The sequence below is a fragment of the Amia ocellicauda genome, chromosome 11 (genome assembly GCF_036373705.1).
Source record: "Amia ocellicauda isolate fAmiCal2 chromosome 11, fAmiCal2.hap1, whole genome shotgun sequence".
Lineage (NCBI taxonomy): Eukaryota > Metazoa > Chordata > Actinopteri > Amiiformes > Amiidae > Amia > Amia ocellicauda.
In genome coordinates, this window is record NC_089860.1 from 27,623,482 (window position 1) to 27,636,891 (window position 13,410).

Here is a 13,410-nt window from a genome sequence, read left to right on the forward strand (position 1 = left end):
CAAGACTTCTCCTGAACAGCAGTTTACATCCATGTCAGGGTTCGTCTGCTGTTGCACCAACAACTACAGCAAAGATACGCACCGTAGATCTCTTTCTTACTTACATGCTCAAAACCAAGCATTAGGTATCCAGCATCTGCCATCACTGCCCACAGCTAGCAGCATCTGGAATGGCCCAGACTGCTACACAGTTAAAGGGAGTCTTTGATTTCACACAGCCACATCCCCCGTGTCCGAGATATCCCTACCTGGATGCCGGAGCCCTCGGGGACGGTTATCTTCCACACGCAGTTCAGGCTGTTCAGATACGGCTCTGGGAATCCCGGAGACAGAATGGTCCCAGTCCTCTGAGTCAGATTCCCCCCACAGGGCACTGCGTGGAGAGACACAGGGAGAGGTGTCAACGTCCTGCATCTGCTCGCCTGCTGCCCTCATCCTCTGCGAACATCTGCCTGCCTCGATGGGCCCAGGCACTGGACGGCTGCAGCAACTGTCTGCCTGTCTGTGCGGGAGCAGCAACAGGGCTGACCAGGAGCAGCATCTGTCAGGCCTCGCAGTTCACAGGGAATCAAAAAGCCAAACAGCTGTCCATCCACTTGCATACGTGTTAGATTCACAGGGGTCCAAAACTAGTGTAACAGATTTTGTTCAGACAGTGGTAAAAAACGTGCCCCGATCTGCACTGTATCCACCCAGACCTCTGTGGAGAAAAATTACCAGGGGACACACATAACTGCTGTTCCCCTCATGACTGGCTCTCCCCTCAATAAAGCAGGAAGAGGCTAATGTCCTGTCAAGGAGAGGCAGCCAGAGAGTGGAGCGTATTGTATTGGAGAGAGAAGAAACAAAACAATGATAACGTTAACAGGACTTTGTGCTTTTGGATTTACTACGAGAACAGATGAGGGACTTTGCTTGGTTGCTAGTGTGTTTGTTGTGTTCGTATTACTATTAGTTTGGTGTTTCGAGAGGGACTCATTCACCAGTTTAGCTAGGCTCGAGAAGAGCTAGACTTTTGTTTGGGTTTTTGTGCATCTTTTTGCTTTGAGCACTGTAAATAATAAATCCACACTTCTTTCCCCATATCCTTGTGTTCCCGAAACCACACCGACTTTGAAAAATCCTTCATATGTGAAATCTAACCCTGTTGAGCAGTCAAGAGGATAAGGATAATTACGTTAGGAGTCACGGCACTTTCTCTTGGACATACCGATACAGCTGGGAACAGTACTGTTCCACTGGGCCAGAGCTCCCGGGACAGTGAGACACTCGATGGCTTTGATGCCCTCCAGCACATAGCCGGAGTTGCACTCAAACTGAATCACCGCGCCCACCGAGAAATTGTTCCCAATCCTCTTCCCGTATCGCGGCTCTGGGACCGAGCTGCACTGAGTGGCACTGGTACGAGGAACAGCTTCAGAGAGGGAGGGAGGGAGGGAGGAAAAGAGGCAAAGCGTCAGTATATAAAGGAAGGAAAGAGAAACTGACTATCACGTTCACGATGAAAGCAAAGGGGAGAGGGTGGCTCTTCATCATATAATAGCTTTCCATTAGCTACACAGGGACAAGAATTGATGGGGGTAAGGCAGAGATTGAGAGGGAGTTTAGGTCTAAAAACTTCATTCACAGTGAATAAAAAGGCTTCTGGTATAAAAGGCTATAAGGATGCCTACAGCAAAAATTGCTGAATTTGTGCTTGTACTAAATCTTTACCCAGACATGATTCTTAATGGGTTTAAATATACTGCACGGCAGTTATTTAGCAGATCCAGACCTTCAATTTTTATATGTTTCAAATATGTTTTAAATTGTTAACAACCCATAATTGGAGTCACATGTCCATTGAAACAATGCAAATGGTTGTATTCAATCTACAGTCTGAGCTAGAGAGAGGAAAGAAATTCACATAAACAGAGCCAAAATGTCTGAACAAAAAACAGTAAAATAGTTCCATGATGATATCTAACAATTCATGAAAAATAGTATCATGTATCTTCACGTGGAGCCCAAAAACAAAAAGAAAAGACATTAACCTTCCCTCCTCTACATGAGTCAAGACTAAAACCCTGCTGTGAAAAGTCTGCGATTACTCCCTTCGTGCTAAAAAATGCAGCGCAGACCAGCGCTGAATCAGCTCTCAAGGACTCGTGGTGTTGTGCCCACACCTACCTTGGTACACAAAGTGAAAGCCGCGGGATGTGGCTTGACCTCTGGCATTGAATCTAATGAGGATCTGATTCGATGTTGCCAGTGGAAGTGATTCACCTAGAGAGAGAGAGAGAGAGAGAGAGAGAGAGAGAGAGAAAGAGAGGAGTTCAAACCAGAGTGGTTGTGACTTGAGTTACCGGCTCAAAGAATCTGCTCAGGCATGTGTTTTCTGAGCCAGTTGGGAGGTTTCGGTTTAGAGTTCAAAGACATGGCCCGAGGCAATCACCCCTCCTTTGACCAGGGAATGAGACCAGCTGCTGTTATCATGACTGCAGGCCTCCCCTGGCCCTTCACAGGTCCTAATAATTGGCACCTCTCTGGACGCGGTCTGGAGACTCCATCATTGTGAGAGCAGAGACCCAAGGAGGGGGTCGGGTCGGCTCACACAGCTGTAACTGGAGGGAGAGCTTATCGCAGTATGTTCTCTACAGGGAGCTGCAGCGGGGATGACCCCCTTCAGTATTACATATATATAATTAATTAAGGCACCCCTGCCCATACACCACTGGCAAAACAACCCCTGTGAAATGTGTTTCGAATCTTCGCTTGTTTCTCATCCGTAACAAAGCCTCTAAATGAAATCCATAAGAAGGTCTTACGGCATCTTTCCAGATAAAGCCAAAGTCTATGTAGTAAGGCCTGGAATTTTAAATCTTTAAATTCTGTGCTCTACTTATATCTCAAAGCTCCGTAAAAGTGTATTTCTGGTTATTACTTATTTTCTTTCATAAGAGGTGGGTGATGTTTGGTTGCACTTTCTGAGTTGAGTTATTCATACCCACCTGACTTTGCAATGCATATTTCGAATACTTGTAGTGCGAGTTCAACAGACCTGTCCTCCACCAATCATATCACTGCATCATATCTCTGTACACCACACGGGAGATAGACGTGTGTGGGGGTGGCTAATTGAGTTACGTCTTTAATCCTCTTACGTGCTGTATAATCTTTCACTCTCAATTCCAACGTACATCATCAAACTGATGTTTAAATAATTTACAACGCCTACCAACAAAGCCGGTCTGGTTAAAGATCCCCATAGCTCAATATAACTCAGCAGGATGAATAATTTCAATCAATGCCCACACAGATTTCTATCAGTTAAATAATGATGGCCATGATTATTTCAGTGTGTTGTGCTAATACAAATATTAAAAGCCCCTCCCATCCTTCCACTTGTTTTACAAGAGCACAATATGAGGGACCCTTAATAACTATGCTCACTTGAGCCTGTGGTGTACCATGGCTGATTGAGAATTTCTCATATTCATATGCAAAATTAGCTTTGGTAATACAAATGACAAAAATTACAATCCATTAAAAGATGTTTACTGTGCTATATATATGGTAAAAACACAGTTATATATAAGAAACCCATGTGAAATTATAGTAAAGTATGGAGAGTTACAGTAATCCATGGAAAACCAGGGCTAAGCAAAGTACATACGTGGCATTACCATTTAAATATTGTCAAATTATCATGGGAACTTGCTGTGGGAAACTATCATACGGGAACAGTGATGTATCCACCCACAGATGAGGTGAAAATAGGTACTTTGCGGTCAACATGAGTGCAATGTTTACCTGTGTGTGATCCTGACAGAGAACTGAGGAGCCGGGAATGCTGGGTAGGCCCATCATGCACCTCCACTACGTCATTCAGCGCAGTCTGGAAAAAGGCAAACTGCCCAAAGACAACTATTCATGTAACAAAGAAAAGAAAAGAAAAATATAAGAATTATGTTGCTTTTAATAATACATCAATAGTATTGTTACATTTACTTTTACAGGATTCCAACAGATTGCCAAGAGATATATTCAACAGCATTCAAATCCCCCACACTGCAGTATTTTGGCATAGAGGTTTAGATGTTTACCTTTGCAATTTGGGTGTTCAGAAAAGGCATCCAGATGCTAGGCCCTAATGTCACATTCTTTGGTAACACTAAGGCCAGTTTCTCTGGTATTGATAGCTATTCTGTTTAATTATGCAAGACTTAATATATGAGAATGCCCAGCTACAGCAACACAGGAATCTGAAATCTGAAAATCTGTCAACTCTGTGGAGCCATTAAATTACAGAGATATATTTCTTACAATTTATGGATCAGGCTCTACAGCCCATGCCTTCTAGCTAAGCAGAAGTCTCCCCATTTGAAATTAAAGACAGTGACGTTTGAATGCCAGAGGCTCACCATACTCCTTCGGTACCACGATGGAGTACAAGCAGCTCCTCCCACTGCTGTAGTTGCCAGGGTAGCCTGGTGATAACACCACTCCATCCAGGCCAGAGTACTGTCCACCACAGGGAGCTGAGAGAGAGAGCGAGATAGAGAGAGAGAGAGAGAGAGAGGGAGAAGGGGACCCAAATTCTTCAATTGATGTTATCTTCCTTTGTTACTTCTATCTTTCACGTGTCTTGTTCGACTTGCCTTGGATTAATTTATTTTCCTCATTTCTTTGATCAGAATGGAAATGTTTCCTGTGCCTTAAAAGGGAACTGTGCTTTGTCTTAAAAGCGCACTGCTGGGATTGCCTGGGGTGATGAGACTGCCTTCGGGGCAGTGAGTGGGCAGCTAGGAATCCACGACAAGACATGCACAGGCTTTTACAACTTACAGCCGTCCAGTTTAAGGGAAAGTTATCCATAAGTGCCTATTGTCAAAAGGACGTACACCAGTTTTCTTGAAAATCCTCACAGCTGGGCTGACATATTCGCATTTGTTAGAGAAACACTTAAACACAATATATGCTTTTTATATTATCAACAATAATAATACAGTTAAGGAACAGTTAGGAACTTTTTCTTGCATTTGCATTTTCTTTAACTTCCGTCAATTCCTACCTATGCAGGTGGGCCTTGGTTTGTTCCAATTGGGTTTGCCGTCTCCGCCCATTATGCAAGTCAGAGTGGGATCTCCCTCGATGACGTAGCCACTGTCGCAGTAGAAGGTAACAGTGGAACCCAGCTTGAGGTCTGATCCCACGCGTGTGCCATTGCGGACGGGCCCCGGTTCAAAGCACGACTCTCTTGGATTTTCTGGACACAAAGAAACCCCTTAGTTATCCCTCTGGCGCTGGTAATGGCACTTTTAAATACTGCTCTGCACTTGAGAACTTATAACAGACACGCCTCTCTCTATACTCTATAGGAGGAAAGGTGCTATAGAGAAGCTGTTTATTTGGTTTATGTTTTTTATTGGCACCCAATAAGTAAATTGGTATTCTGGATAGTAATGTATTGGTAGCACTGGCATTGTATGATGATGACTCCTGACCCCCAATTCCACAGACATTGCCACAGCCCAGCCACTCTGAATAAACTGTCTAGGTGACAAAACCATAAGAATGATTTGGGAGAAAAGAACTGAATACAACCTGCTAAAATGTAAATACAACATATGTTATAGACAACAAATCTGCACTTACATAATTATGACCATACAAATGAGTGACTGTGCACAAATGAATAAATACATAAACAAAGCTTTCAGTGATCACTTATACACCAGACTTTTCTGTAAATAAGGCAGTGCTTTTAACCCCACAGGCCTAAACACCCCATATGTTACCGTGATGAACTAAATAAGGCCGGTATCTGCCTGCATTCCTGCAGGGACACGGTGGAGGCAGAGACAACAGAGGAGAGGCATAATTTGGTCCAGCTTGTTGTCTAAAGGCCAGAGCACACAGCCTAATGAAGAACGCTCTCCATTAAAAAGATTGAGCAGATGGCAGCTTTAAACCAGGCAGGCGCTCAGGGCCTTGAGAAAACTCTGCCGTCTGCAAGGAAGTACAAGTGTAACAGTTGAGACAAGCCATCTTGGTGAATGTGTGAGTAATGTGGAACTGATGGGTTTGTTTGTTTGATACTTACATTGATCCGAGGCCCCCTTGGATATCATTCCCACTCTATTGCGACTTTGGTGTATTTGGTCACACTTTATTTCAAGGTGCAGGTATTACAATAATTTTTTGCAGTCAAGTAATACAATATATTAATATAAATATGAATTTGGTTGTCCATTGATGGTTATTTTTGGATTGGTTGCAGCTGCATTTTGTAGGGTAAGGATTGGTGTTAATAACTTGGTAATAGATGTATTTACAAACATTTTGTTTGTGGTTTAGTTAATACAAGTGTTAACAGTTAACAGATACTTTTAATAAACATACAATAATATATGTTACTGTAACTCTAATTCATCAGTAAGCAAAATATATATGTGTAATTATGCACTTATTACCAAGTAATTAAACATAATGTTAGTATAACACTGTTATTAACAGTAATTCCAAACTTGGCTATTTATTTAATGGACAGTTTAAAGCCATGCACGATTCTCCCTTCTGCATGTTCATAAGAGTCTGTGTGCACGCTGGCTGGAACAGAGAGCGGAAGATGAATCTGTGATTAAAATAAATAAATATATCACTCGTCCAGGGAAGGTCACAGCCCCAGAACAACAAGGTGAGGCATGCCTGTGGTGATCAGGATTAATTCACCTGGCGACCAGAAGCAGGTGTGACCTTTGCAGCTTTAAAATGCTTTCCATCGGTTTGTCTCGGTGTATCGTGCCTTGCCTGCCTGCTGCGCCCGGGCAGACTTGATAGAACCTGATTGCTTGGTAACCAAGGGTAATCAGGCTTGACGCTGATTTGAGTGCACTAGAACCGCACTAATCAAATGCTGCCAGCTCTGCAATGACAATTTAGGTTTGTTTGCAGATAAACAAGTATAAACAGATATTTAAGTGCTGTCATTGTCTTTATTTATTTATTTATTTATAATTATTTATTTATTTTTGTTCCTCTGCTTATTGTGCCTCTCAACATTCGAGCTTAGTCCCCCTTTGTGGCAATGGAGTCTGAGGGTGGTACGATGCTCGGCTAGAGGTGGTTTCTGCTCCTACTGAGCCGATTCTGCAAAGGCATGCAAGAATAGCTGCTCCATAAGTTTGGGCATTAAAATAAAATAGGACATTGCATATACCACAAAACGTGTACAGGTGGCTATCTTTCTTTATTATGGCATTATTGTAGTACTTATATGTTTTCATAAAGAGAATAAAGTGAGTGAATTGATGTACTGTTTTACTGCAGCTATGGATTAATCTGTGCTATAGCTTTCCATTTTTACCAGCTGGCAATTCCATAGATAGACTCCCATCTCTGCCTGTCTATCTGTGTGCCTTCAATTCCAATTACATCAATTCATTTTTAAAACACTGAACATCTTAGCTGCAGAAATGACAGGGAGAGAGCCAGTGGGATGCCAACGAATGTTGTTAAGGATTTTTATAAAGGGACACATCAGCAAAAGTATTCTCTCTCATTTTCTTATTTTTTTTATCAAAGTGTCAGTCTCTACTATGCTAGGGTAAATGAAAACCTGCTATCAATGCACATTTTAATAGGAACGCCAGTAAGAGAGCCATGGATTACTGTGGAATTTGCGAGCTAAGCCATTGAGTCATAAGCAAACCCCTTGCTTATAAAGTGTCGTGAGATCAATTCCTTTATTTTCCTACTTTGCAAATGAACAAACAATCAAAAGCATAACCAAACAGATGATTTCGTCGATGAGAGTACAGAAACCGGGGAGGCATTTGATTCTTGTTTATAAAACTTTTTTTTTGGTTTGTTGGTGTGTTTGTTTTTGCATTGGTGTGTGCGATTGTGACAGGGCTGCACCGATTGATTAAGCTCTCATCTGAGGCGTGCTCTCAATCTCTATATGAGTGTGTTTTTCTTAATTTAGCACCGGACCGGGAGATATCGAATTAAGAGATCTGGGGGAGCAGGGTTCAAAAGTGGCATTTGAGTAAAGAGAAAAAGACCCGCACCGGTGTACTGAAGTACGAAGCCACTGCTGCTCAGGGAGGCGTCACTGCGAAAGGCCAAGAAGAGCGTGTTGGAGCTGCTCTCAATGCGTTCAGGGACGTCTGTGCCGTAAAAACTGCCCAGCAAGGGGCTGAGCGAGTCTGGTCCATCATAGATGTGCAGGAAGTCATAGCTGGGCTCCAGGCTGAAACTGACAAGAAACACCAGAGAAGCCCCTTAGTTTAAATTATTGCAATTATTATTTGTATCTTTTGAGAGTAAGGGCTCCTCTATTCCAAAGAGAAGAGGATTTTATATGAGTTTTTAACATTGTTTTTAACATTTAAATCCCAAGAATGGAAGGTACCCAAGAGAAATCAATTGAATAATCTACAAAGCATTTAGATAAAGTAAATAATGTTCAGAACAAAATCCCCAATTATTAGCACGGTTTTATTTGATATTAGGAAAGGAGGCGGTACGATTTTTCAATACCACAGCTTCTCCAGTTTGTGAGGCGTTTATTTAATTTCAGTGAACTTCAAAGACAGCGGCACCAGGGAGTAGAAAGGATGGCGCAATATTGTCGTGTTCATGGTTTGAAGTTGGAGAAAGCAGGCTTTAAAAGATAGATTGCAACATAATACACCCATTTTTGCAATGACTGGCTTCTCTGTCTGAGGTTCTCTTACTGGTTGAAGGCCAGCGCGATTATGTGGTCGGGGGTCACAGAGACAGTCCAGTCACACTCGCGGCCGTGGGGGTAGGGTTCTGGATACTCAGGAGAAAGGATCAGTCCACCGGGGCCCGTGAGGTTCCCTCCGCACGGAGCTAGAGAGCAGACAAGACATATTCTCAATACACAGATACAGCGATAAACATAGCAGATTCAATTTGAATCTGGCAGAACATAAGAAAGGTTAGAAATTAGAGTAGGTCTCTTGCCCCCAATAATGCATTTGATCACAAGCTAAAAACAATTGATGGAAGGATTTAATTTATTCATACACCAAGAGAGATTACTAATCCATTAAAAAAGCTATGTTACTCTGTTCCACACAGTAAGTAGAAAGCCACCATCATGTGCTGGGAATTTGGTGAGAGAACCATTGAATGAATAATGGCCACTGTCTCATGGCCACGTCCCAGATTTCAACCTAACTGATTTCCTGACAAAAATATAAAATAAATTCACCCTTAATACTTTTTTACTATGATGATGATTATTATTTACAATCTCCCTTTTCTTTTCATCCTGTTTTCCTTCCGTGCTTTATCCCCTCAACATATCAATTTCTCCTCTGGGTTTGATCACTGTCATCCCGTGTTTATCAATAAGGCTGACAGGGCAGGCAGCGAGGATCATTGCAGGGCCAGGATGTCTTCTGTGTGCGTGTGGATTTCACAGCTCACTCCCAGAGATTGTGTGGGTGGAATAAGTGCTCACTATTTTCTCTTTTACTGTCCTGGGGCCAGACAAGCAGAGAAACAGTGGGCTTTAAAGATGTGAAGCAGATATGATAGACCCTGTTATGAGTGAACAACAGAATGCTTATCCATCGAGAGTCTGCAGATGAAATCAATCTGAACTTTCACTGGTGATGTTTAACCACTTTATCTGCCATCCAAATGTGATTTGAACCCACTTCATTATTTGCACTTTGGATGTTAATCATTAGGTTACTATATATACAGGATGAGGTGGGAAAAGACGAAACAAAAAAGAAAAAAACAGAAAGAAGTGTGTCTGCCTTTGTTTCAGAGAGGCGACTGCTGTCATTGTACGTGATCAATGAGAGACTCTAGATGGTCAGACATTAATTTAAAATGTATTGAAAGGTTGCACCTGGTTAGTGTTGATCAATCAATAGGCCAAGCAAGCATGCTCGAATGTCGTACGAAGGAAACATGACAGTGACATGACATTTATTAAATACACAAACAGGGAAAGATCAGACAATGCGTGTTCTTCGAGTTCACCAGCCCGTCACAGTGGTGGTGCCGGACTCTACCCCCTCACCTGTGCAGGTCGGAGGATCTGGCTGCCAGAAGAAGCGGCTCTCAATTTCAGTGCAGGTGATCTTGGTCGCCCCCTGCAGGACATAGCCGGGATCACACTGGAACATCACGTGGTCTCCGGGCTCCCGACTGTCTCCGCTCCTTGTCCCATTGGCTGGCGTCCCGGGGTCATTGCAGGAGGTAGCTGTGGATACTAGCAGGGACATGATACCACTAAGTTACAATCTATCATTTTATCCACAACAGAGTGAAACATTCTGTTTTTTAGATGATAAGATCAATAAACTTGACTGATTGTTTGATTTAAATTGAAAATAATTAAAAGTTTGTTTGAGTAATACATTTAATAAGGACTCAGATCTTATCTAACTGATCTTGAATGACTACTTTACCAGGGCTGCAGCCCAAAGGAAAATCGTCATTCCATTGCGGCACCAAAGATCCACATATACATTCTCCACATTCTTTGATATATTAGGATCAACTTATATATGATATAATTATATATAATTTGACCAGTTGGATTGGGCAGATTATATCACAAGTTGTCCAATCCGACCATCCTCATTTTTGGCCAGAACACATTTTGGAATCACGATGGGATTTCGATGATGCGTAGAGGAAAACCACAAGTTAAAGGGAACAACATCCATAAATTAAAACAGTGGGCACTTGGACACTTGGCTGGCATGGAATTCAAATGAGCCTGATGTTCAAAACCATATGTACACAATTGGCAAGTTAAATTCTGCCCCCCTGCCCCCTGCCCCCTGCTGCAATAGTCTTCATTAGTTACTGAAATAATGAGGCTCACAAAGATACTGAACTCACTTTCACATCAACGAAAATCAAAGAGTCTAAAATGAAACACAGAGTGGAGAATAACCCCCCCCCCCCCGCCCAGATGGATAGCAATTTATGTTCATATTTCAGAGGAATGAAACACAACATAAAGGAGGTCAGACATTCAGCAAGGTTCTCATTAAAGGCCGCTAGGTGGTCTAATGGGAAGAGAAGACAAGCTGTGTCTTATAGCTGAGGAATATTAATGTATCAATTCCTATTTGAAGTATGGAATGTAAAGCTCGTTTCTATATGCTAGGAGCCTGGAGACCTCCATGTAATAGAATAAACAGATGTTCATGGTATATTGTTCATCTGACACGCTGTCTGATAATTAGTATGGCATTGATTCTTCCCTGCACTTGATTACGAACCATTCGTACAGCGGTTTATATCAAAACACTCGCTGCACGAAACAAAATAAGCTGTGTGTGTTTTAATGTGCTCGCCCAGCACTGCTGTCACTGCTCTCTCTGTAACAGCACTGAATATGCCTCAGCTGAGCCTAGACGACTGGCTTTTGAAGACTCAACAGAAACTGAAACTTGTAGCTGCGACAACCTAAAAGATTAAGGCACTCTTTTTTTTGCCGCCATTCCAGTCGGCTCTAGCCCGGCCCACAATGTGGAATCCCTCCTGCTCTCTGGCTGCGCTGTTTCGAACTCTCGGAACCGAGAGAAAATCCTCACTCTTCTGGATCGGTCTCTTCAGGGCTGAACAGCTGCGGATCCAGCTGGGTCCCCCTCCCAAGGGTTGGAGCAGGGCAGTCAGCTGCAGAGTCGTCCTGAATACAAATCTGGTGCAGCCCAACCTCCCAAGCCCCTCCCAAACCCCTTCAGTCCCCGTCCCCCCCCGGAGCTCTCTCCTCCCCCACTCACACTGCAGCCAGGCACTGCAGGGTGAGAAGGCGGCAGGGAGGGGTGAGTCTGGGGAGATTGCCCAGCATGTAGTGATGTTCACGGATCGTGCTGCCAACTGTGGTCTGCAAGATTCACTGCGTCACTTTTCATGTCTATGTACCCAGTTAACCATATATATATATATATATATAATATGCATTACTAATGGAAATCAAATGGAACAATATCAGGTAATGACAAGACTAGCTTTTAGCTTCACTGCAAGACTAAAGAAAAACATTAACTTGAACCAAGCAAATAACTGAAGTGGCAACAATAGCCTGGCACAATCATCCTGTTTATTCAGAGTATTGTGCAGCTGTGAAACAAGACTATGCCGTGCCTTGCAACTGGCTAAGAGGTACATATTTAATGGAAGTTAGATCCGGAGGTCCGACTTTTGCTGAATATTAACAGGGTTAGATTGATGCTTATCAGTCACAGAGTTGACTGAGGAAATAATTGTGTATTGGTGATGGGAGCCTCCACTCCAAGTTTCTCACCCCATTGGATTTGTTGCTTTGGGCTCTGAGTAACTGAGTAGGTGGATTGTATGCGAATAAAATTGTATCCAGATTCACACAGCGAATTCAAGGTAATTCAGTAAAAAATGCAATGGACAGGGAATCAATGATAAGACAGTAATGACTTGTTAAGGAAATAATGCCAAATTCCTTTTTCAGCTTCTCATTTGCTACACAAAAATAATTCAATTAAAACATATATTTCTACAATCCACTATGGTCTACTTGAATACACATAACAAACATAAGCAAGGAAGCCAACTTGAATACAGCTGTTTCACTAAATACCAAACATCTACTACGGTAAGAGGCAACAAGGACACCAGGGGGATAACAGGTCGGTTCCATAGGTCAAGCTCTACTTTTAGCTTGTCCACAACATATTGAGCTCAATGCAATACACTCGTTCAGGGGGCCTGTATGTAATGCTTACATTATTCAACACTGAAGGTGATTCATGCAACTGGCTCCCATCAGTTTTGATCCACTCTCCACTCCAGCAGGTCTCCAAAGAAGGATTCGTACCTGAGAACTGCAGTGCGAAGCCCTGTTTGCTGGTGAAGAAGTCCGTGTTGAACTGCAGGCTGACAGAGTTGAAGGTGCTATGGATGTCGGGGGGCAGTGAGGAGCCACTCAGCTCCCTCAGCAGGATCCCCCCCTCCTGAGGTCCATCCCAGATCCGCAGAACATCGTGGACCTCCTCCGTGTGGAAGACCAGGAAGTGCAGCCTGCAAAGGGGGTGTGTCCAGAAGAAGCAGGAGGGAGAGAGACAGAGATGAGGAGACACATATGAGGGGATGGGAATAAGAAGGGTTGTTTACGAAATGTCTTCCTTTCCTAAACTCCCAACTTCAATATTAGATTTCCCGAGGTTGGAATTTAGTGTAGGTCCAGAGAGGTATGAAGTAAGGGTTATAACACTTGCATAACACATGATTATAACACATGATTGTCCACTTCTAAACCAGTTTATCTGTTTAGGTGCTCTTGTATTTGATTGGCAGGAGAGGTTCAGGCAACAGCTGGAACAGACTGTGCACAAATGATTTGTTTTATTTGTTTTTCTGTTGAATACAGATTATCTCTAGAAAAAT

General features: G+C 42.8%; 1 protein-coding gene across 1 annotated transcript in view; it reads right to left on the reverse strand.

Moving 5' to 3' along the window:
* csmd2 (CUB and Sushi multiple domains 2) overlaps positions 1–13,410 on the reverse strand; it is a 289,324-nt gene that overhangs the window by 58,405 nt on the left and 217,509 nt on the right. Inside the window, exons 26-35 of the mRNA XM_066717247.1 lie at positions 12,842–13,044; positions 10,052–10,243; positions 8,724–8,862; positions 8,055–8,242; positions 5,054–5,248; positions 4,404–4,520; positions 3,793–3,906; positions 2,170–2,265; positions 1,211–1,414; positions 249–373 (exon numbers count right to left, since the gene is read on the reverse strand). Coding sequence (XP_066573344.1) covers positions 249–373; positions 1,211–1,414; positions 2,170–2,265; positions 3,793–3,906; positions 4,404–4,520; positions 5,054–5,248; positions 8,055–8,242; positions 8,724–8,862; positions 10,052–10,243; positions 12,842–13,044 — 1,573 coding nt within the window. The remainder of the gene's footprint in view (positions 1–248; positions 374–1,210; positions 1,415–2,169; positions 2,266–3,792; positions 3,907–4,403; positions 4,521–5,053; positions 5,249–8,054; positions 8,243–8,723; positions 8,863–10,051; positions 10,244–12,841; positions 13,045–13,410) is intronic.